Below are 25,518 nucleotides of genomic sequence, written 5' to 3' on the forward strand. Positions count from 1 at the left end.
TTTTGGAGAGCTTGATTATTATATGTCTTGGTGATTGTTTTTTAGGGTCTATCCATCCTGGGGTTCTTTGAGCTTCTTGAATGCTTATTTTTTCACTTTTCAGGATGTTAGGAAATTTTTCTTCCAGAAGCTCTTAACTATCTCCTCTGTGGACTTGTGTGATTGTTCCTGTTCTGGAATGCCAATAATTCTTATGTTATTCCTCTTCATGTTATCCAACATGAATATTAGGTCCTCTTCAGATTTTTTTATGCTTTTTTGTATTTGTTCTTTTATCTTAGTAGTGTTAGAGATTTATCTTCTAGCTCACTAATTCTGGCTTCTATCTCTTTATTCTACTCCTTTGCCCTTTCAGTGTGTAGTTTCCATTTCTGATAATCTATTATTAATCGTTTGGACCTCTTGCTATAGGTTTTGAATTGTTTCCAATGCAGTAGCTATCTTATTTGTTTTCTATAGCACTTTCCTGACTTATTCCTTATTTTTCTCAACTCCATTGTATAGTGTTTTGGTACATTTTATAATCATTTTTCTGAATACCTGATATAGTCATCTGCTTCTGTTTTTTGGGCATCTTCAGGGGTTATCTGTGGCCTTCATACTCAGATGGGTGTGTATTTTGGTATTTTTCATGCTTTCTGATTGCCTCCAGGTAGATTTGATCGGGAAATGGGCTTCCCTTTTAACTTTTCTTCTTGAGAAATTTCAGGATGCCACTGTTGGTTGTTTTGACGTAACTTAGGATTTATTTTTCGGCCTATTTCCTTTTTTGTCTGCTTGTCCTGCTACACAATCCCTGTTCATGCTTTGTTTCTAGTTGTAAACAGTTCAGGGCCAGCTGTGGCCGTTTGGTTTTAATTGGAAACTGTCTCTTTAAATTTCTAGGAGATCTGTGCTCATGCGTAGTAGAACCCTTCGAGGGTGGGGCTGGGGTGCCCACTAGCTCAGGCACCCCTATAGTCACCAGAATGGAGGTGCACAGACAGCAAGGGACCAATGAACAGCTACCAAAAGAAAAGAATGTCCACACCTTTATTTATCTCTGCGGTTCTGCCAGGTGCCTGTGGCCACTCCGATCCTTCCCCCTCTTGTTCTCACCCAAGATGGTGGCTCATGGAGCAGCTGAGTGTCCCGCACTAGAAAGCAATGGGTTTCTTGCTTCTGCCCCAATTTCCCCCAGCTGTAAGCCTTCCAACCTTCTAAATATATCTTTATATGTGATTCAGATTTCTGGGACCATCCCTGACCCTGCCTGGTCGGGTATTCTGTTTTGTTGCTGGCGGAGCTCTTTACTGAACTTCCACCTGATCCGCCACCCTGTTTGTTCCTTCAGAGACTGCTTTTTGTTTTTAGCTTATCTTTTTTCTAACTGAATGCCATTGTCCTCTTTCCTCTCTCAATTCTATTCTTTGGTAATCTCAGTCAGTCTTTTAGCCTCAGTTAATAGCCTGATTATCATTCTAATGAGAAGAATTTATGCAAAAAATGTTTATAGAGATCGTACTACGAGACAGTTTCACTTCTTGATATACATTGGTGAACCTGGAGTATACATCTATTTGAGAGATAAAGATTGATACAGTCATTCATAAAAAATTTGGTGATATCCAACAGGGCAGATAATGTTCTCATAAATGCCAGAGCATTTAGAGGTAATACAATTAATAAAACATCCTAGTCTTCATGGATTTTGCATTCAGCTGAAGGAAACAGATAATAGATACTAGGCAATGTTGAGCTTTCTGAAGAAAAGTAAACTGCCATGAAACAAAAATGGGTTTCACTGGAGTTAGAGTTGTTAGAGTTTAAATTTCTGGTCTCCAAGTCATGTGCCTAAACAAAGTTCTGTTGCATTGTCTTGAATTTCTTCTATACTAATATAGTTAGTTCCTGCTTCCATTGAATGAAGTCAGAGTTAAAAGTTAGTTTTTGTCTTCCAGGGAAATCTTAAAAGTTATTGAGACTGTACGTCAGGAAAAACAGAAAGAGATGGCCAAGTGTGAGGAACAGGTAAGTCTCTATTACACTCACTCTAGAATTTGAGGTTTATAACTTTTATTCGTGGTATCTAAATACCTATTAGGTTGAAAAAGTTTCACCTCTCAGATGTTTGAAATTGGGAGTTAAAAGTTGGAATTTTTGTCTGGTTCTGTTATTTTTTCATATCTTATGTTTCACCCAGGTGGGAATTAGGAAATCACCAACAAATAATACTTTCGATCCAATTTATCATTGTCAAGTACTGCTCTCACAGTGCACTCTATATTGTGCAACACAGATTTCAACTTGATTTTTATATGTATGCAGTTAGCTTTGTGATTTAATTGCTTCTAAAAATACTTAATTTTCCCTGTAGGTGGCAAAAGTACAGAAACTAGAAGAGAGTTTGTTTGCTTCTGAAAAAGTGATCAGTACTCTGGAGAAGTCTAGAGATGCTGACAAGGTAAGCAGAGTATGCAAATCCCTTTGTGGATTTTCTTAATTTAGGATTTTATTGCGATTAGACACCGAATATAAATGAATTCATCAATTTCTACACGTAAAACTCACCTCATATATGCTATTTTCACACTCTAGTCTCCTCCTGCTCCATCTCACACTCATGGTGACTGATTTAGTGGAAAATAAGTTGAATTTTTTTTCTCTGACAGGTTTCCTCCTTGCACAGGTTCCTGATTTTGCAGGTTTTACATTACAGATTATTATTATGCTAGCTAAAGTTGACACCAGGGAATGGAAAATTTGTATCATGGACTCAGAGAAGTTCATTCTATGGGAAACTTGCATGACCTGGAACAGCAAGGCAGTCATGTGGGGAGTTCCAGCTCTCAGAGATTTCAATGTATATCCAAGTATAAAAGTAGATAAAATTCCGTATACGTTTATTATTTACTTGTTTATAAAACGAAAGAAAATATACAGATTATCACCTCCTTAAAGTCATTGGGAATGAGGATTTTGTTTCTTTCCTTGTCAGGAAGTTGTAGTAGACCTCTTGAGTCAGATCCAGGAACTGAGAACATCACTCTGTGAGAAAACAGAAACTATTGACACTTTGAAGCAGGAACTGAATGACATTAATGTAAGTTCTGTCCCCAACAAGGTAATGTTAAATTTGAACATGAACTATACTTCACAGACTCTTTTATTAGAACATAGAAAGAATCTTTTCTCAATTTGGAAATTTTAATTAAATTCAACAGATGTCTGTATTTATGGGACTTGGAGAACCTTTAAGGTTTCGCCATACATTATATCTGGATAGCATTTGTTTTCTGAGCAGTATGAGAATTGCTGGTAGAAACTAGCTAAGATACTGTGTTTGTTGGCTATGACACTTAAGGTTTTGTAGTGTTGCTTAGTTGTCTCAAGGGTGAGTTTATGTAGTCAATATTATTTTTGTTATGGTTCCATTTAGTTTCTGAAGACCGGCTGCTTCTAGAGATGACAGAAAAACAGTTTCACACGGATACTTTTGAGACTTTTCTACTTTTCTTTACCATTTGTATACTTGGTCTTCAAATTTTTATTGAATTAACTGTGTAAATGGAATCTGATTATCACCATGAAATTTATTCTTGTTAATAAAGTAAACAGCTCTTGTATTATAACTTTCTTTTCTGCAGTGCAAATACAACTCTGCTTTGGCTGACAAAGAAGAGAGCAAAGTGTTGATTAAGAGACAGGAGGTGGAGATTCTGGATCTGAAAGAAGCCCTCAGGCTGAGAAAACTCTCTGAGGACATAGAGGTAGATGTTCACCCATAGCAACTCTTTTTGCCTTAATACTTGTGACGGTTCAAGCTCACCAGCTGCTCCTTGGAAACCCTATACAGGGTCGCTATGGGTTGGAACTGACTCAATGGCACTTAACAGCAAATAACAACTTGTCAGTATGTATGTTTGTATGTGGAGGTAGTTAAGAGAACACTAAGATTACTTTTTCCTGAGGATAATCAGGCAATTAGGAGAGAGCACTAAGATTAAGTAAGGGGAGCAGAGTGGGAACTATTTCCTTGGGAGCCAAAGGAAAAAAGACAAGGAGTGTATGGCAGGATTAACATTCTCAGGGTGCCTCTTTTATTTTAGCTAAAGTAGGTTTCATTTTTTTGGTATTGCTGATGTGAACTAATCCTTTTTTAAAAATATTACCCTTAAAACGAATTCAGTAAAAATTTAGCTTATGATCTAGCTTGAGAGTTGGGTGTTTCACAATGTAACACTTTGTAGCGTGTAACACTTTGTAGCAAAGAAAAAGGAGGCAGAAAAGTAAATTCTTTCAGGGAATCTCCTGAAGAGCTTCCTATAGGAGACAGCAATTATACAAGACCTTGCAAGGGAAGGTGGCTGATAACATGTGTGGAGTGTCTGCCCATGGTTTAACAGTAGGTGTAACCGACTTGAACTTTAAGAGCAGAAGAGAGGGCAGTTGTTGGTGTCCAGGTGGATCCTGTGCTGTGGAAGTGCTCATTATATGTTAATAATACTTTTAGTTAGACCACAAAAGCCATACTTGACAGTCTTATACAACATATAAAATGAGGGCTAAACTGACTTTCACATTTCCTTTTGTCAAAGGAAAAGGGGGAAATCTAGGCATTTAGGTGGAGTCCTGGGTGTGGCGCTGTGGGTTAATGTGCCGGACTGCAAAACCATTTGAACTGCAAGGTTGGTAGTTCAAGGTCACCAGCTGCTCTTCGGAAACCCTATACAGGATCACTATGGGTCAGAACCAACTTGATGGCATTTAGGTGGAGTAGCTAAATGATGAGTACTCATAGCAATTCACCTAAAAACTACCTGCTTTCCTGCTTTGCCCTCCTGTTCCTTCCCTCCTTCCTTTCCTTTTTTTATCTTCTTCCCTTCTCCTTTTCTCTCTCAAAAAAATTTCTGAGTACACATATAAAAATAGTTTTTATTCTAGTGGAATTGACTCCCCAAATAGCGAGTGCACCTTCAGATATCTTGTTAGAAATAATAAGAGTTTTTATATAGTTTATAACTGAAGTAGTGAGGACTTCAAATACAAAGTGATAAAGATGGAAGAATTCAGTATGAATTGCATGTCACTTTAAATAAAACAAAAATCCCCACTATTGGACCAATAAATAACATCATGATAAATGGAGAAAAGATTGCTGCAAAGGATCTCATTAAAGTATTTAAGAGCAAAGATGTCACTTTGAGGACTATGTTGTGCCTGATTCAAGCCTCCTATGCTTGTGAAAGTTGGACAGTGGATAAGGAAGACTGGAGAAGAATTGGTGCATTGAGTGTTGGTATTGGAGGAGAATATTGAAAGTACCATGGACTGCAAGAAGAGCAAACAAATCTGTCTTAGAAGAAGCACAGCCAGAACACTACTTAGAAGTGAGGATGGGGTGATCTCATCTCATAGTTTGGATATGTTGTCAGGAAGAGGACATCATGCTAGGTAAAGTGGACGGCGAAAAAGAGGAAGACCCTCAACAAGATGGACTAATAGAGTGGCAGCAGTAATGGGCTGTAACATAACAGCAATTATGAGCATGGGGCAGACCAGACCGTGTTTTGTTCTGTTGTGTCACTATGAGTCCAAACCAACTCAATGGGCCTAACAACAACATCCACACACACACAGTTTGGAAAGGAATGAAAATACAAAGAAATTCTGCTCCAGTTTAGTTGGAGCAAGGAGCCCTGGTGGTGCAGTGGATAAATGTTTGGCTGCTAACTGAACGATTGGAAGTATGAACCTACCCGCCTCTTCATGGCAGAAAGACTTGGCAATCTCCTTCCGTAAAGATTACAACTTTGGAAACCCTGTGGGCAATTATACTCTATTCTATAGGTTTTCACTGTGAGTCAGCGTCAAATGCCAGCAACGTGTTTGGATATATAATGCATATTCATAGGACTTCTAATTCCTTCCTGTGACAGTGAGCTGCCCAGTCCTTCCCTAGCTGTTTGAGAGGGGCCCATATTTACTACAGCTGTTTACCTTCCTGTATATAAAGAACTAGAGTCAGTTGGTGAAGCAACAGGTAGATAGGAAACAGATCCGCTTTGAGATCCTGAATTGAGGGGATAGGTCTGCAGGTAGGGAAGAGGGGATCAAGGTACAATTAAACCTCAGATCATATTGTAATATTTATTTCTAGACCTGTTCACCTAAATAGTGACTGCTTGGTTTGTCTTGGAATGGGTTGGCACAAAAACAAAACAGTTCTTCAAACTTTCTTAGCCTTTAAATAACTGTACACAGCAATAATTTGCATGTCCCTCATTGGAGAACCACAATTAAGAAATTTTTCTTTGTGGGGTTGTTCCCTAACAGCGGGATATGCTCTGTGAGGACCTGGCTCATGCCACTGAGCAGCTGAACATGCTCACAGAGGCCTCGAAAAAGCATTCAGGACTGCTCCAGTCTGCCCAGGAAGAGCTGACGAAGAAGGAGGCCCTGATCCAGGAACTGCAGCACAAGGTGAGGTACAAAGAGGTGTCACTGCTATATTCCAGAAAGGGACAAGAAGAGTCTGCAGTTGAGGTCGTCATGACTAATTTCTGCACTATAAAGGTAAGGTAGTGTAACTGCCAGGTAATCTGGTGGTTGCAGTGTAGATGGCCAAGTTAGCATCTTAAGGACTTGAGTGTGCTTTTGTGATAGGAAACTTGCTTGGCTGCCTCCCTAGATCTTTGCCATATGGCAGCAAGTTCTGCCACAGTGTTGAGGTTATAACTGCTTTTTGTTTTCCTTTTGGGCTGTTGTTTTATATTTTGCATTTTTTTTCTCAAGTGAATCTTTTATTGTGAATTTATGAGAAAAAAGAGATGGTTGATTTATAGTAGGAACCAACGTAGCAAAAACACCAAATTTACAGTGTATGCTTTAAAATATGCTGCAGTTTTGTTTTGTTTTAATAACATAATGCTTTTAAAATTATTAATCACTTCCTGAAAAATAACGTGGAAAGCTTATTTCTACCCACATACTTTGGGACACCTAGCTTTTCTAACTCGACTGGGTTCCCATATTGATTTTTTAACTTGTAACCTTACATCTGCTCATCTTTTCCAGCTGAAAGAAAAGAGAGAGGAGGTAGAACAGAAAAAGAATGAATACAACTTGAAAATGAGGCAACTGGAACATGTGATGGATTCTGCTGCTGAGTACCCCCAGGTATTTTTCACAAAAAGAGTGCAGTTTCGAGGGAATAAACAGTTTTGTGAATGATAAAAGTGTCACTTTGGAAATCACCCTCTTTCTTGGCTTTTTGCTTCATGAAGATAGTAGTCTTTTGTTTTGTTAACCAGCTAAATAACCTGAGTGTGTTCTATGTGCCTGGCACATACATTTAAAATGAAACCTTTATGAAATCAATCAGGTAGTTGGATGAGATATGGTTTTATTTTAGAGCCCTAAAACACCACCTCACTTTCAAACACATTTGGCAAAACTCCTGGAAACACAAGAACAAGAGATAGAAGATGGAAGAGCCTCTAAAATTTCTTTGCAACACCTGGTAACAAAGCTAAACGAAGACCGAGAAGTAAAAAATGCTGAAATCCTCAGAATGAAGGTAAGTGTAATTTTTAAAATAATGTAATTTTTTTGAACATATTATATCTTCATGGTTATTGAGGATACAAAATTCAAGATAGAGAACTGAAGGGTTAAACAGAGAAATCTTCCAAGCCTGGCCTCACACTATTCAGTTTGCTTTTCTTGGAGTCTCCCAGTGTAGCCATTTCTTAGTTCTTTCTTTTAGAGCTGTTTAGGGCAATAGGAGCTCTGGTAGCGTAGTGGTTACGAATCGGGCTGCGAACCTTAAGGTCAGCGGTTCGAAACTACCAGCCGTTCCGCGGGAGAAAGATGAGGCTTTCTACTCCCGTAAGGATTTACACCCTCGGAAACCCTGTACAGGGTCGCTATGGGTCAGAACTGACTTTACACCCTCGGAAACCCTGTACAGGGTCGCTATGGGTCAGAACTGACTCGACGGCACTTAACAGCAACAAATTCTTGCCCTACCTCACTCACTTCTTACACAGTGGGATCAGACCATCGTATTATACAGGCTGTACCAGTTGTACTCTCATTAGCAGTAAATGAGCCTGTTTCCTTAAACCTTCCCTCAGTGCTACCCAGCTTTAGGGTCTTTGCCAATTAAATAGATAAAGCATGTTAGTTATCTCAGTGTATTTTTCTTACAATTCTTTAATTTCTGTGTTCAAAAACAAGTTTCAGAGTCTCTTCTGATACTCAGTTTGGTCTTTTGTTTCCTGTTTTTATAATGATCTTTTGCTTCATGAATGATGTTCTTTACAAATTAGAATCCATGAAATAGAATAAAATAGTTGAGAACATTTACCAAAGTAAAAGACTTGGCCATGTTTTCTCATAAAGCAATTTGAATAAAGTATGTGATAGACACTGGCTCTGAAAATGGCTCAGTCAACTTTTTATTCAGTGGTCCATAGTGTAGTGAAGGAGCTTAAAAAAGGAAAACCGACCTTAGTCATAGACTTTGGAGCAAAGTAATAACTACTAAATGAATTTTCTAGAATGAAAAAACATAATTTGCTATGTTATCAGGAGCAGTTGTGTGAGATGGAAAACTTACGTCTTGAAGCTCAGCAGTTAAGGGAGCAAACCTGGCTCCTTCAAGGTCAGCTGGATGGTATTAAAAGACACAAAGACAACAGGTGAGAAAGAGCCTGCCTGAAAATTGTTACATGATTGGGGTGACATTGGTTACATTTGAAACTGGTCTGATGAGTTTATCACTGTATCCAGAGTGTTAACCTTTGCATTATTATAGAACTGTATGAACTGAAAACATGTGCAATACTTTAACTGAGCTGTTTTGCCTTCTTTGGGTAAAATAAATCAACAAGACAAGGCCAAGGAAGCAGTGCAGAGAAAGTGCAAAGAGTACCTCTTTGGGCTCAGGACTTTCTGTCTGTGTATCTTTGTTCTGACTAATGCTAAGGTGGTGGTGGTAGCGGTGGTATTCCAGGATGTCACGGTTAACTACACCCAGATTTATGTCCCTCTCTCTAAAAAGTTGGATAACATTGGACACATTTTTAAAAATCTCTCAGTGCCTCAGTTTCCTTAGCTTAGAAATAAAGAGGTTAGTGATAACTACTTCGTAAGGTGTTATTACCATGTGCAAAATGCCAATTGCCATGCTTGACAAAGGAAAGGCTCTTACTAAATAAAATGGTAGTTACTAAGTACTCCAAGGTAGGATTCTGAGTTTGCCAACTGGTCAATTTCTGAGTGAAGGACTGTTAAATTGTATGATGTTGAATTGAATCAAAGGAGTCTCTATTTAGAGTAGAGATCCATACTGAATTCAAATCCCCAGATTAGGGGAGTCTGCCATCCTGCTGTTCCCAGAAGGGTCAGGGGACAGTCTCAGCAGCTGGGGTGCAGCTCCTATCCTGTCCTGGAGCAGCCCTGAGATGCCCTGTTCCAGATCTAAGTGAGATAACATATTGAGCAACAAGAATCTGATTTAATAGGGCTGGGGAAAAGTACAGAAATATGTTCACCTGGTTTCCATATGCTCCACCCCCATATCCAGCCATATTAAAGTAACAAAAAGTTATCAAAACAGTCATGCACTTTAGTTTTTATATTACGGTGGCTACTTTTGAGGTCCTGGTGTAGTGCTGCGTGTTAGTGTGCTGGACTACAAGGTTGGTTTGAACTGCAAAGTTGGAGGTTCAAGCTTAACAACTCCTCTGGAACCCTATACAGGGTTGCTCAGGGTTGCTATCAGTTGGAATCAACTGGATGGCACTTAACAATAACAATGGCTATTTCTGTACTCTATTAGCTGTGGAATAGACTACCAAACCTAACATATTTACTAATGGTCCTTGACAGAAAAAGTTTACCAGCCCATAGATTAGAGCACAGAAAACATCTCTCAGTGAATTGTATTTTCCTCATTGAGGTGTCATTAGCATTTTGTCTAAGTGGCCAGATTCATTAAAAGAGAAAAAACCTTACTCTCACACTATTCAAATTTATATGATACTGATGTAACCTCTAGAATGCAACCTTCTTTTCCCTGCACACATAAGAATCCAGTGTTGTCATCAGAAAATTGCCAGCCTACCATGAAATCCAGGCAAAGGGAAAATCAGGGGCTTCAGGTGCCTGGCCATCCTGAAGCTTGAGCCAACCCTCTTGGCCAGTACACATGCCTCCTCCCAACTGCTCCCAGTCATCTCACACTCTCAACCTGCTCTTACTCTCAGCTCCCTTTTTCTCACCTTTAATAAGATGCTATTTAGTTCACTTTCAACCAAGCCTGGATTAGATTTCTCAGCTCTGCATCTTGGAGATGAAATACACTTTTCCAGTACAAACCATGTGTCTATCAGCTATGCTAGCTTGACCAATCACCATGGAGTCACCTTTTCTCTGCACAACATGGCATTGCTGCATTTGAAATTGATACTGATAGTGTCTCCCATCTCCTGCTTTTGCTAACCTATGTAGTGATCAGAATCATCCAGTCAGTCCACAACTGAAGAATGAACAAGATGAAATCATCCAAGAAAGACTTGCCAAAGTATGATCTTTTTTTTTTTTTTTTTAACTTTTATGGTTAGTGTTTATTGTTATGTATTTTCTGTGTTCCCACTGTTTATTTACTATCTGCTTGTAAGGTGGCAAAATAGGATAAGCATTGGCCTGCTGAGTACAAGTTTGACTATTCAAACCCACAAGCTGCTTCATGGCAGAAAGATGAGACTGTCTGCCTCCATAAAGATTTACAGCCTTATAAACCCTGAGAAGCAGTTCTACTCTGTTCTACAGAGTTAGAGTCGACTCAGTGGCAGTTTTTTTTTAAACCAACAGTATTTAGACATAGCTGAGAATTTAGAGTGATTTTGTCTTCATGCCTATATAGAAGCAAGTATCAAGTGCCTGTAGTCGGGATTTGGAAAAAGGATGTTGTCTTTAATTGATTTGATTACTGTGAGGGAGAGTGGGCTTGTTAGTTTGGATTTTTTTTTTTTTTTTTTTTTTTGGCAATGTTGTTTAAGAACTTAAGCTATCATTTCTATTTTTATTTTACATAGAGCAAAATAATTGAAGAAATGCTGAAAATGAAAGCACAGTAAGTATAATACTTTGTAATTCAAGCTCTTGTTCATCTATTCTTTATTCTCAAAAGGGAAGAAATGTGAAAAAAAAATTTTCTCTAATAATATGTGAACATAATAAATGTTTACTACTTTTCTTAAATACCATCTGCTAAGTGGGTTTCTCATATGAGGTCACTCCAAAGGGAAAAAAAAAATCTCTTAAAAAATGAAGGTCAGGAAAAACTTAACTTCTCTTAAGGAATGGATGGACAATGACTAGGTTTCCCTTCCTGTCAAGTTCTTCAGTGTTAACATACAAAATGGTAAAAGGAAATTAGAAAGATAATGGACCTCGGTACTCTACATAAAGAACAGAGGTACGCAAATGTTTTCACTTGTCATACCTCCTAAGAATTTTGAAATGCTGTATATACTCTTGCATATATATATATTTTAATGTTTTATTGTGAATTATGTGATAGTTTACATGGGAGAATATTATCTTGCATATTTTTAAAGTGTTTCCCATCTCCTGCCTTTGGAAGTTTAAATTATTCGAAGTGTAGTAGTTTCAGTCTAGAAACTCTTCTTAAACCTGTTCAGCATCATAGCATAAAATAAAACTTTTATGATTTTCCTTTAAAAGTATATATATATGTATATATATATATATATAAAGCTCTGGTAGCGTAGTAGTTACAAACATTAAGGTCAGCAGTTCGAAACTACCAGCTGCTCCGTGGAAGAAAGATGAGGCTTTCTGTTCCCGTAAAGATTTACAGCCTCAGAAATCCTGTACAGTGTCGCTATGAGTTGGAACCGACTCGACAGCACTTAACAACAATAATATATATATAATTGACTGCCTACATTCCATTCATTTAAAAATTCATGAACAAATGCTTCAGTCTAAAATATTACTTCGTTCTTTTTTTCCTTTGAAATTGAGTTTTCTTCCTACTTTTGTACAGAATTTTATCCCTATGTAATGTATTTACATTGATACCCTATGATTTTAATTAAAAATAAAAAAATATATATAGTGATCCCATATTAGGAGTGAGTTCTGTTCCAAAGTATGTCTTTGAGTTTATACATACATCAGAGCAGTTTATATACTGTTCATATCTAACTTCAGTCAAATGCTTGTCTTAGTGTACAGTATACTTTACTATGCATAAAAACATTGAAGAAGTACTTCCAAATTCACTAAAGCATCTTTAACACAATATAATAATAATAGTAATGATTTTTGATGCACATTGCTAAGTGTAGTTCTGTTTGTTATTAGGAACCATTGTGTATGTCTTAAATTTTAAATACTACAATAGGCTATATGGGGATTCATTGGTAACTACAGGCTGTGCTTTAAGTCAGGCATTTGTAACCTGGGGGCAGCCTGTGTAGATTAAAAGTAGTTTTTGAAATTTTATTTTGATTCTCTTAAAGAATTTTATCTTAATGGTTATTCTTTAGTTACCGCATTACATTCTTAATTCTGAAATATGACAGGATTCAGTATCAATCCTATTCCTAAGTTTCTGTTTTTATAGAAGTGCTGAGAAATCTTACTTCCATAGTTAATTCGTTGCACTGGAAGGAGTTGTTGTTATTAAGTGCTATTGAGTCAGTTCCAACTCATAGCAATCTATATAGGGTTTCCAAGGAGCAACTGGTGAGTCGGAACTGCTGATATTGCAGTTAGCAGGCCAGAGCTTTTCCTGTAATGCCACACCAAGGAGTTTTGTTAAGGGTACTGTTATTCAATTATTTGGACTCTTAAGTTATATGCCAAGGGGCTCAAGTAGCATAGTGGTTACAAGTCAGGCTGCTAATCTCATGGCTAGCAGTTCAAAACTACCAGTAGTTCCACGGGAGAAAGGTGAGGCTTTCTGCTCTTGTAAAGATTTATAACCTTGGAAACCCTATGGAGGATTGCTGTGAGTCAGAACCAACTCTATGGGCACTTAACAACAAACAACAAGTTACATGCCACAATTCACAATGATCTTTCATCAGTAATTCTTTTATGTGATTAGTTGACAGATCCACCTGACTTACAGAAAGATATGTTAACCGAGTTACTGAGTCACACCCAGAATAGTCTGGAACAGAGCTTTTTCAACCCTTCATGTGCATAGGAGTCGTTCAAGGACTAACTCTCCATCAGTTAGTGGTAGTGCTAGTACTAGTATGGAAACTCGAGTCACTTACAGGGTCTGTGAAACTCCAGCTGTATAGTTTGCAGACATCTATTGAGGCAAAAAGAATAAAAGCTTTCTAAGTTGACATGCAGTTGATTTAATAGTCTAGAAATCAAGAATCTTCAGTGGTACAAGAGCTCCTGCTTGATGCAGTTCAGCAAGTGGCACACAGTTTTATCAGTCTCAGCCTGCATAGTGATTTTAAATGCCTTATGTATAAGGAGTCCTAGTGTAGCACTGTGGGTTAATGTGCTGGACTGCAAAGTCAGTGGTTCAAGCTCACCAGCCACTCCTCGGAAACCCTATTCAGGCTTGCTATGTTGGAACCAACTCAACAGCACTTAACAAGAACATGTATAAGGGACATATCAAGGAATTGCATACCTATAGGTAGGAGATGTTCACTTTCTTTTAACAAGATTTCTGGAGGTACACGGACTCAATTATACCATTAGAGACCTAGACCTTTTCCATTTTCTGCTTTTGGATCTCTTGCTTGAGGCCTTTTGGCTGTAACAGTATCGTAGGTACTACTGAAATTGACTCAGAAGGTTTCTTTTGTCAGAGGAAAAACCTCCTAGACGTACCATAATTAGTTTTTCACTCCATGGCCAGAATTGGCTCTCATTGACAATTCTACCTGCAGGGCAAGTTGAGAAAACCAGGATCCGGAATAGATAACTATACTCGGCTTAAACCCTGTCATTATTGGTTTCTTGGGGACAGGGTGTGCCTTTCCTCCTCTCTCCCCCCAAAAAATTGTGTTCTTGTCAGCTGGGAAAGGCACCTGGTGGTGCAATGTCATGGGCTTGGCTGCTAACCAGAAGGAGAAAGGACCTGGTGATCTGCTCCCATAAACTTTATGGCCTAGGAAGCCCTATGGAGCAGTTCTACTCTGTCCATTAAAGAGTCAGAATGGCCTGACAGCACACAATAACAACATCAACAAGGGAGATGCAGTGAGCTAACTATTGGTGAGCAACTACAATGTGTGCCATGATATATAGACCCTTTCTTCAAAGTAAAGTAATATATGTAAGAGAAAATAAATGTGGAAGAGGTCTGAATGGATTGGGAAAGCACTGTATCCTCCTTACATGCTCTTGGAAGTTTCATTAAAATGTAATCTGAAAACATCCACTGCTATTGGGTTGATTCCACTCAGCAACCCATGTGTCAGAGTAGAACTGCCCATGGGATTTCCAAGGCTATCCTCCTTACAAACACTGCTACATCTTTCTCCCATGCAGTGGTAGGTAGATTTGAAACACCATCCTTTTGGTTAGCAGTCAAATGCTTAGCGCTACTGTACTACCAAAGTTCTTTATTCAGCTGACTTTAAATGCTAAATTTTAGACTGTGTATTATATCATTTCACTAATCAATATTCTATATGCATTGTATAATTAAAAAAATGTGTTTCTTTGGGAAACACTTAAGATTTAGGCAGTTTTATAAAGTTAGTGAAGTTCTATATAACACTGCTACCTAACTGGTAGTTATATAAAGAATTCTAAATTGCAGATGCTTGAGTAATGACTTAGGTCACACTGTCTGAGGAGCAGTTTTTAAAATTAGAAATTATTAAAATTTGTGATACTGAGGGCAGGGCTTAATGGCGGATTAGGGATAAGTGCAGTGAGGACCTCCCGCCAGCAATAACATAGAATACTGGATGAAGTAGGTTCAGCGGACGGTCCCAGAACTCTGAATTCCATGTAAAGGAATATTTAGAAAGTTCAAAGGCTTAATGCTGGTAGAATTTGTAGCAGAAGCAAAAAGGTGGTATTTTCTGATCTGCTGCTGCCAGCAGGTCCCAAACAGCCCTTTTGAGCATTACAGAGTGGGGACAAGATCAGAGGAGCGCTCCCCATTGCAGAGGTCTGACTGATCCTCACAGATAATAGAGTGGACATTTTGTGTATGTGTTCGTTGGTCTCTCGCTGTCTATGCACCTCCAATATGGTGACTAGAGGGGGGTGCCTGAGTTCCAAATGGATACCACCCCTTCCCCCAGAATGGCTCTAGCCAGCCCTGAACTGTTTCTCACTAGGAGAAAGTACTGAACAGGGTTGTGGAGTTGAGTAACAGACAAACTAAAAAGCAAACAGGCTGAAAATTAAATCCTGAGTTACATCATAAGAAGCAACTGTAACATCATGAAATTTTTCAGGCGGCTCTGAACTTTAGGGGGCCTCTTTCTCTCCCTTTCTTACTCAAGAACAGACAGCAATTGTGGTTAAGTAACTAAACTACAGTCACACCCTGTAAAATCCCACCGTCCAGGCAAAAGCCAATACCAGCTGCTATATACCAGATAAGACACCCAACACCTGCTACAGTTACTTTGATGTGAATAAAAAAGGGGAAACGGAAGCCTACTTCCTGATCACATCTGACCTACCTCCTGATCACATCTGGTAGGAGACAATCAGAAAACTTAATAAATCAACATACATTCATTGAATTACTGAAAACACACCTAATTATTGAAGATGCCCAAGAAACAACTGGCGATTTCAGCACATGTCCAGAAACAAGATAGAGTAATAGACAATGAGCAGGAGGTAGACTTAGACTTCCCATTGGAAGGAGGTCAGGCATTGGAACTGCCTGAGAAGGAATTCCGGAAAATAATATTGAGGCACATCCACATGCTCCACAGAAGGTTAGAGAAAGGTAAGAAAGAAGTCAGGAAAGTGCTGCAGGAACAATCAAATAAGATTGATACAGCATTGGAAACAATCAAAAACTTCAAAAAGAGATCCAAATGATTAATAATAAAATATAAGAAATGGGCAATACACTGAAAGGGCAAAGAAGCAGAACTGAAGAGATGGAAGCTAGAACCAGCAAACTGAAGACAAATCTCTCAATACTGCTAAAATAGAAGAGCAAGCAGAAAAAAAGATTTAAAAAATCTGAAGAAAGTCTAATAAGATTCATGTTGGACAACATGAAGAGGCGTCACTGAAGTCCAGAGCTGCTAGAAGAAAATTTCCCTAACATCCTGAAATATGAAAAGATCCTGAAATATGAAAAGATAAACCTTCAAGAGCTCAGTGAACCCCAGGAAGGATAGACCCCAAAAGAAAATCACCAAGATATATCATAATCAAGCTCTCCAAATCATAAACACCAAGAGAGGATCCTGAAAGCAGCTATGGAAAAGAGAAGTGTTACAAAGGCAAACAAAGCAGAATAAGCTTTGACCTCTCAACAGAAACCATGCAGGCAAGAAGGCAATAGGGAGACATCTGTATAAAAGCCTGAAAAAACAAAAACTGCCAACTAAGAATTGTCTACCCAGCAAAGCTGTCAGTCAAATATGACAGTGTAATAAAAACATTCCAGGATAAACAGAAGCTAAGGGATTTTGTCATACCAACTCAGCACTTACAAAAAAAAAAAAACATCCTCAAGAGAGTCCTTTGGACTGAGAACCAGCAAGAACAGACAACAACCAGAGAATGACATAGGTGGCAGCACCACCTGGAACTCAGCTGACAGATGAAAGAGTCCTGAACAGAACAAAACTACAAGAATATATTCAGAGGATCTGGGAGGCCAGTCTATGATCAAAACAATTACAATGGGCAAGAAGGTCAAAACAGGAACAGAGATCTATGTGTTGAGGTCAGGTAGAATAAAGGATAAAATACACTGTTTTAAATGGAGGAAAAAGTTAATATAGAATATAAAGTAACCTCAAAAGGAAGTTTATACTTCACAATATACCAAAAAAATGAAAATCCAACAAAAACAGGGAAACATTAAAACTACAAAGAAACTGACAGAAGGGACCACAAAAACTCAGCATAGGAAAACAGAACAAAGAAACCAGCACACTCCCCCCAAAAAACAAACATAATGACAGCAATTAAATCTAAATAATTACACTGAATGTCAACGGATTAAATGCACCTGTTAAGAGACAGAGAGTGGCAGAATGGATAAGAAAACAAGATCCTTCAATATGCTGTCTGCAAGAGACACACCTTACACACAAAGACAAAAACAGACTAAAAGTTAAAGAATGGGAAAAAAAATAACTAATTGCAATAAAAATGAGGAGTGGCAATACTAATCCCTGATAAAATAAACTTTAAGGCAAAACCCAAGCATAGTAGATAAAAATGGACATTATCTCATGATTAAAGGGTTAATTGAACCAGATGACATAGCCATAATAAATATCTATGCTCCCAATGAAAGAGATCCATAATATATAAAGCGAACTCTAATAGATTTGAAAAAAAGAGACAAATCTACAATAATATTGAGAGATTTTAACAAACCACTTTTGAAAAAGGATAGAACAACCAGAAAGAAACTCAGCAAAGACGAGGAACTAAACAACACAATCAGCCAACTTGACCTCATATATGTGTACAGAGGATTCAACCCAACAACAGCACAGTACACATGTGTTAGGCCACAAAACAAGCCTCCATAAATTTACAAACACCACAATACTATAAAGCATCTTCTCAGACCACAATGCTACCAAATTAAAACTCAGCCATAGGAAGACCTAAGAAATAAAGTCAAATACATGGAAACTAAATAACACCCTGCTTAAAAGCTACTAGGTTGTTGTTGTTGTTAAGTACTGTAAGAGTCGGTTCCGACTCTTAGTGACCCTGTGCAGGGTTTCTGAGGCTTTAAATCTTTACGGGAGCAGAAACCAGCGCAACACAGCACCAGCGCAACGAACCACCAGTGCAATGCACCAGCAGCACAATGCATCAACACCGCAACGCACCACCAGAGCAATATGTGTATCTGTTTATTGGCATTACATATAGGCGATTAGAAAGCCTCTTTCTCCTGTAGAACAGCTGGTAATTTCAAACTGCTGACCTTGAGGTTAGCAGCCCAATTCGTAACTACTATGCTACTAGAGCTCCTTAAAAGCTACTGAGTAGTAGGACAAATAAAGCGTGACTTCACAGAGTTCCTATAAATTAATGAGAATGAAACCCAACATACCAGAATCTTTGGGACATGGCAAAATCAGTGCTGAGTGGACGATTTATTGCAATAAATGCACACATCGAAAAAGAAGAACCAAAATCAACACGTTAACACAACAACTCCAACAACTGAAAACAGACCAGCAAAGTAAACCTACAGTCACTAGAAAGAAGATAAATAATAATGATTAGAGCAGAAATAAACTTGAGAAAACAGAAAAACTATAGAAAGAAACAACAGGACAAGAAGCTGGTTCTTCAAAAGGATTAATAAAATTAAACCATTGGCAAACCTAACAAAAAAGGGAAAAGACACAAATAATACACATAAGAAACCACATGAGTGATGTCCTCCCACAGAACCAATTGAAATAAAAATGATAGTAACAATACTATGAAGAGTTGTACTACAACAAATTTGAAAATCTAGAGGAGATGGATACATTTTTAGAGAAACACAACCTACCTAAACTTACACAGAGTGAAGTAGAAAACTTGAACAGACCTACAACAAAGGAAGAAATTGATCAAGTTATCAAAATACTCTCAACCAAAAATAGTCCAGGTCCAGATAGCTTCACTGGTGAGTTGTACCAAACATTCAGGGAATAGCTGCCACTAATTCTACTGAAATTATTCTGGAATATAGAAAAGGATGGAAAACTTGCAAATACATTTTATGAAGCACGCATAACCTTCATACTAAAATTAGGGACGGAATCACTACGAAAGAAAATTATAGACCAATATTCCTCATGAACATAGATTAAAAGTTTCTCAACAAAATCCTAGCCAACAGAATTCAACAACACTTCAAAAAATAATACATCATGACCAAGTGGGATCCATATTAGAAAAACAATCTAATTGACCATATTAAAAACAAGTCAAAGAACACATGATCACATTGATTGATGAAGAAAAGACATTTGACAAATCCCTGATAACAATCAACAAAGTAGAAATTGAAGGGAAATTCTTCAACATAATCAAGAGCATATATACAAAACCAACAGTCAACATCACTTTCAATTGAGAGAAACGGAAAGTCTTCCATTAGTGAACAGGAAGGATGCCCATTATCACCACTCGTATTCAGTATTATCTTGGAAGTCTTAGCCAGAGTTATTAAGGCAAGATAGGGAAATTAAAGGCATCCAGATTGGCAAAGAGGCAGTAAAATGCTCTATTACAGATGATATAATCCTATACAGAGAAAACCCCAAAGAGTTAGCCAAAAAACTACTAAAACTAATTGAAAGATTTAGCAAAGTGACAGGGTACATACAAAAATCAGCTGGATTCCTCTATACTAATAATGACAATGTTGAAAAGGAAATTAGTAAGTTAATACCATTTATAATAGCTGCCCAAAGGATGAAATATTTAGGAATAAATCTAACCAGAGAAACAAAGGAACTTTACAAAGAAAACTACAAAACACTACTATAGGAAACCAAAAGAGACTTTTAAAATGGAATAACTCCTGTATAGGAAGACTTAACATTGTGAAAATGCCAATACTATCCAAAGCAATCTACACATATAACGCAATTCCTATCCAGATTCCAACAACAGTTTTTAAAGAGATGGAAAAAACAACTACAAACTTTATATGGAAAGGAGAGAGACCCAGGATTAGCAAAGCACTGCTTATAAAGAACAAAGTTGCAGCCTGTCACTCTCTGATTTCAAAATTTACTACATGGCTACAGTGATCAATACAGCCTGGTACTGGTACAATGAAAGATACATAGATCAATGGAACAAAATTGAGAATCCAGAAATTAACCCATCCACATACAGCCAACTGATCTTTGACAAAGAGCCAAAGTACATTCAATGGGGAGGAGATAGTCTCTTCAACAGTGAGCTGGAAATGGATATGCAAAAGACTGAAACAAAACCTTTATCTCATGCCATATACAAAGACTGACTCGGTATGTATTAAAGACCTAAATGTGAGTCCCAGAATTATAAAGGTCATAAATGAAAAAATAGGGACAAATTTAAGATCTCTATAATACAGGGTACCCACAGACTATCAAACATTATGAAAATTGCATAAACAGAGGAAGACAAAATAGATAATTGGGACATACTGAAAATTAGAAACTAAAAACAACAGTGAGATACAGTCTCACACCAGCAATAATAGCAAAGTTCAAAAAAGCAGAGGACAGTAAACGCTGGCAAGGATGTGGAAAGACTGGGACCATCCTATATTGCTTGTGGGAAAACAAAATAATCCAGCAATTCTTCTACATGGTATATATCCACAAGAAATAAGAGCCATATCATGAGTAGATATATGCACACCAATGTTCAGAGCAGCACTATCAATAGCAAAAGGATGGAGACAGCCTAAGTGCCCATCAGTGGAAGAATGGATAAACAAACTTTAGTACATACACACACTGGAATATTATGCTACCTTGAAGAATAACAAGGAAGCTACAAGCCACCACATAACATGGATGAATCTTGAGGACATTATGCTGAGTAAAATTAGTCACAGAAGGACAAATACTGCATAAGACAATTATTGTGATGGTAGAGCACAGGGTAGGGGACACATCATAGTTTGGTGTAGGGGAAGGCTATACACAAAAAGGGGGAGTGGAATGGAAGAACAAGGTAGACAGGTGAACACTTAGGTGTGCATGGGCTAAATGGGACGGAGGTAAGTAGTGATGTATGCTCTACCTTGGACAACAGGGCTGTGATACAGGGATTGAGGCATAGTCTGAATGGGTAAAAGAGGGAAAATAATGTTAAGATGCTCAACTGTCTTATGAATACTGGTTTCCCTTGCCTACTAGTGTAAACTAGAAACTTGAGTGAGATAGAAAGGAATGTCGGGAAACATGATTACAAAAAGCTTGTAAGCCCATCTTCAGCCTATAATTGATTAGAACACCAAAAAGGAGTTCTACAACTTGCCCAATGAAATAGGCTTCTTGCGGAGCTTTTGTAGTGTATAGGACCTTTAGGTAGAATCCTGAGTCCCATCCAGAACCTTCTGAGGTGGGACATTCCCACTAGAAAGGACAAGCAGACCAGTCTGAAACAGCTAGAGGAACAGAAGAAATATCTTAAAAGAAAGATCATCAGGAGAAATAATAAACAAATTTGGCAGTATGATTGTTTACTAAAAGAACAAGCAAGCTATTCACCGGGGAGCCATCAAGGCAAGCAATCAAGTCCCTTCTGGACAAATGCCCCTCCAAGACTGAACTCTAAGGAACACATGAGCAGGCATGTAAGCTTGCTGGTGACCACTTTGGTCTACTGATGAGTGGAAGGAGGGGGAAAGGCAGCAATGAAGTAATGAGCTGAGTTCAACCACATTCCATAGAATACCATTTCCCTGGAGATTGAGAGAGAAGAGGAAAGACTGGTTGGTCCAAAGTGGGGTGAGACCTGAGGACTCCTAAGCCATGGAGGGCTAGAGCCAAGAGTGAAGCATCGAGCTGATAGGAAGTGAGGGGAGAAGCAAATTTAACCTAGCTTCGATGGTTTGATGATCAGCACTTGACTAGAATTTTGGTACAGGAAACAAGTGTAAATTGCTACAATTTGATGAACTTGACCTATACTTATGGATGTAGTAGCTCAAAATACCAACTGAGAAATGAGTCTTCACATCAGATATCATCCTTGTTGTTAAGTGCCATTGAGTTGGTTCCGACCCATAGCGACCCTGTACAGGGTTTCCGAGGGTATAAATCTTTACAGGAGTAGAAAGCCTCATCTTTCTCCCGCGGAGCAGCTGGTAGTTTCGAACCGTTGACCTTAAGGTTCGCAGCCCGATTCGTAACCACTACGCTACCAGAGCTCCTATCATATCCCCTCTATATACTGGGTTGATAGGGACAGGCAACTTACACATTGGCTACCTAAAATGGGAGCAGGTGAAGGGAGGGCTATAATAGAACAAAGTGACTGGCTTACAAGTTTTCAAGAGTGAGTTTAGTTTCAGAGTGTATGAGGGGAAATAAATAAAAACTATTCAGTGGGAACTCTTATCTTGTCTGTACGAGTCTGGTGATAGGAGATGGGGTTAAAATTCTTATGATTCAATAGTAATTGTTATCATGACTAATTGCAGCTGTCAAAACTGTAAAGGTAGAAGTTTGTATCAAAATGGGGGGGAGAGGATCCTAGGAGCATCAAGGGAGAATGTGGAACCCTATCCAGAGATGATGAGGATGTGGAGAGAGAGAGCAGCTGAAGACTCTAGACTCATTGTAAGAGAAAGGCTATCTGCTAGCAGCCAGGATGCAGATAGAATGTGCCCTTCGGTTGTTTAAATGATTATTTATTCCTGAGTGTTTTTCTGTACAAAACCTCCCCCACTTCCTAAAAGCACCAAACATGTAATGGAAACTAATACTGCACGGAGGGGAATGTAATCATTGCAATGAAACGTTGAGTATAAAACCAATATTCTCCCATGTAAACTATCACTCAGTTCACAATAAAACTTTAAAAAAAAAAAAAATCGTAGCACTAAATGAACCATGCAGGCTGTAATATGTAAATTGCCTCTGGTTTAAGGGGGCTTAATTTAAAAGAATTTGTATTTATTATTTAAAAAATGGGTGAGTATTCCAAAATGAACAACAACAAAAAACTCTAACACTTGAATCTTCTTTTGCCAGAATACAGGAAAGGGCTGAGTATTAGTGACATTTTTAGATCAAAACTCTAGACTTGGGAGAGAAAGTATTTTGTTAGAGTGCTCTTTTTCTAGTGTGTTCCCTTGAAATGCCATCAAGTGTTATTTCTTCTTACAGCTTAGAAGAAGTCCAGAGTACCCTTCAGAACAAAGAGGTGGGCTGCCTTAGAATGGCTGAGGAAGTTGAACGGACTAGAACTTTGGAGTCTAAAGCATTCCAGGAAAAAGAACAACTGAGGTCAAAGCTGGAAGAAATGTATGAAGAACGGGAAAGAGCATACCAGGTACATTTGTGTGTTTTGGTGTTTTGTGGCACTTACAACAATTGGATTAAGAGGCCTAATCAACCTAAATCACCTACTATCAGTTAGTTGTCCTCTGTTCAGAGTGCCTTTGACAGATGAGAGATGTAGGATCACAGAAACACGGAATCTGGGCTGACTCTCTCTCATTCCCTGTATTCTCTGAAGGCATGAAAGAATGTCATTTTAAAGGAAAAATTAAAACTGTTCCTTGTTTTCCATTCTTGGGTTGATTTACCTACAGGAAATGGAAATGTTAAGGAAGCAGCTGGAATGTCTTGCTGAGGAAAATGGAAAGTTGGTAGGTCACCAAAACCTACAGCAGAAGATTCAGTATGTAGTGCGGCTGAAGAAGGAAAATGTCAGACTTGTGGAGGTAACTCTTAAGTTTAGTGATTGAATCAGTTCTCTCTTCAGGGCTCTTTCCTGAATTGAAAAACAAAACAAAATGTTTCTTTCGTTGCTCTCCATCTCAGTATACTTCAGTCAGTTAAATTATCATCAACATCAGATTCTTGCTTCCTTTTATAGTTTACAGATTGAAATTAATATCCTCTTGATTTTTTTTTTTTTTTTTTTCCTTTTGTTTTCATGACTTACTAGGAGGCAGAAAAGTTACGGGCTGAAAATTTATTCTTAAGAGAAAAGAAAAAGGAATGAACTGTAAGGATCCTGATCAAACAAGGCATCTTGTTTAGAGATTTGTTTCCATCTGAAAGTAAGGCCTCCGTTTATCCTTTTAGGTGAAGGACCTGCATGATTCAGTGATGTGGTGGCGGCTGACCCTCAAGCAAGCTACTCTGTATAAACCCTGTGGCAGTCTGCTGTCAGGCCACCAACCCAATTCAAGACTTTAAATCGGCTGCAAAGGCTACAACAGCCTTGTTCCTTTTAAAACTAAGAGCCTGTGGTTCAGACATTTTGTGTACTACTATAATCTTTTATTCTTAATTAGGACTATAAACAGTATATGATAAAAAGCAGACTCATTAATATAGATTATTTTTGTATTCCTACTCTGAATATTTGTTTGAGCACTTACCAAGACTGTAAATATGATTTTTTAAAATGTAATAAAAACTTTGAAAAAGAACAAACCATTAAAGTGATTTACATTGTTTATTCACTTGTTCATTCCACAAATACTTAATGAGTACCTGCTATATGTGTCAGACACTGGTCTTCAGTGAACAAAACAAAAACCCTGTCCTCAAAGAACTTCTATGTTTCACAACTTTATTTTTATTATAAGTAATAGTCCATTGTATTTTATCTATTCACAGTTAACAGACGTTTAAATTATTTCACGCTTGGGACTGTTATGAATAATTTTGCTGTAAACATTCCTGTATAAGTTTTGGTATGGACATGTGCCATAGCTCTTAAGCAGACAGATGCGTAGCAGTGGAGTTGCTGGACTGTATGGTAAGTGTATGTTTAGCTTTCTTAGGCATGGCCCACTGCAGTGTGTTCTACTTCTCCACAACTTTGCTAGCACATATTATTGTTGGGCTTTTTATTACTACTATAACCATACTAATGGGTATGTAAGGAGCTTTGGTAGTGTAGTGGTTACAAATCAGGCTGCTAACCTCAAGGTTGCCAATTTGAAACTACCAGCTGTTGCATGGGAGAAAAATGAGGCTTTCTGCTCCCATAAAGATTTGCTGCCTCGGAAAACCTTGTGCCAGGGTAACTATGAGTTGGAACCAACTCCACCGTACTTAACAACAACAACAATGGATATGTAGTAATATATTGCTTGCTTTTTCCTAGTGACAAATTATACTGAGTATTTTCCACATTTTTAAATAGTACTAAGCAATAAGAAAGGGACAAAAACTACTGACACATACTACAATATGTGATTCTCTGTGAAAGAAACCAGATTCCTTATTATGTGATTCCATTTATAAGAAATGGCCAAAACGGGCAAATTCATAGAGACAGAAAGCCGGTTAGTTGTTACCAGTGGCCAGGGACTGGAGCAGGTATGACTATGTAGGCACACAGAAATGCTGTAAAATGGATTTGTGTTCATGGTTGCTCAACTCTGGAAATGGACTAAAGACTGACATTTAAATGGGTGGTTTGTAACTTATACCTCAATAAGGCTGTATAGGAAAATGTCTAAAATAATAGTTGAACTTTCAAGAACTACTCATAAATCCACAAGGATCAAAACCCAAAAGGAACTAAAATTTAGTACAAGGTTAAAAGGAGACACTGCAACTGCCTGGGAGGTGGGAGAAAGTCAAGTACTGA

General features: G+C 38.1%; 1 protein-coding gene across 1 annotated transcript in view; it reads left to right on the forward strand.

The window, feature by feature from the left end:
- KIF15 (kinesin family member 15) overlaps positions 1-23,913 on the forward strand; it is a 95,082-nt gene extending 71,169 nt beyond the window's left edge. Inside the window, exons 23-35 of the mRNA XM_006868835.1 lie at positions 1,941-2,010; positions 2,357-2,443; positions 2,978-3,082; positions 3,627-3,749; positions 6,316-6,462; positions 7,057-7,158; positions 7,394-7,558; positions 8,575-8,684; positions 10,498-10,570; positions 11,085-11,122; positions 23,070-23,235; positions 23,498-23,629; positions 23,857-23,913. Of these exons, the coding sequence (XP_006868897.1) occupies positions 1,941-2,010; positions 2,357-2,443; positions 2,978-3,082; positions 3,627-3,749; positions 6,316-6,462; positions 7,057-7,158; positions 7,394-7,558; positions 8,575-8,684; positions 10,498-10,570; positions 11,085-11,122; positions 23,070-23,235; positions 23,498-23,629; positions 23,857-23,913 (1,375 nt within the window). The remainder of the gene's footprint in view (positions 1-1,940; positions 2,011-2,356; positions 2,444-2,977; positions 3,083-3,626; positions 3,750-6,315; positions 6,463-7,056; positions 7,159-7,393; positions 7,559-8,574; positions 8,685-10,497; positions 10,571-11,084; positions 11,123-23,069; positions 23,236-23,497; positions 23,630-23,856) is intronic.
- Positions 23,914-25,518: the final 1,605 nt, after the last annotated feature.

Source organism: Chrysochloris asiatica, unplaced genomic scaffold, assembly GCF_000296735.1.
Source record: "Chrysochloris asiatica unplaced genomic scaffold, ChrAsi1.0 scaffold00124, whole genome shotgun sequence".
Lineage (NCBI taxonomy): Eukaryota > Metazoa > Chordata > Mammalia > Afrosoricida > Chrysochloridae > Chrysochloris > Chrysochloris asiatica.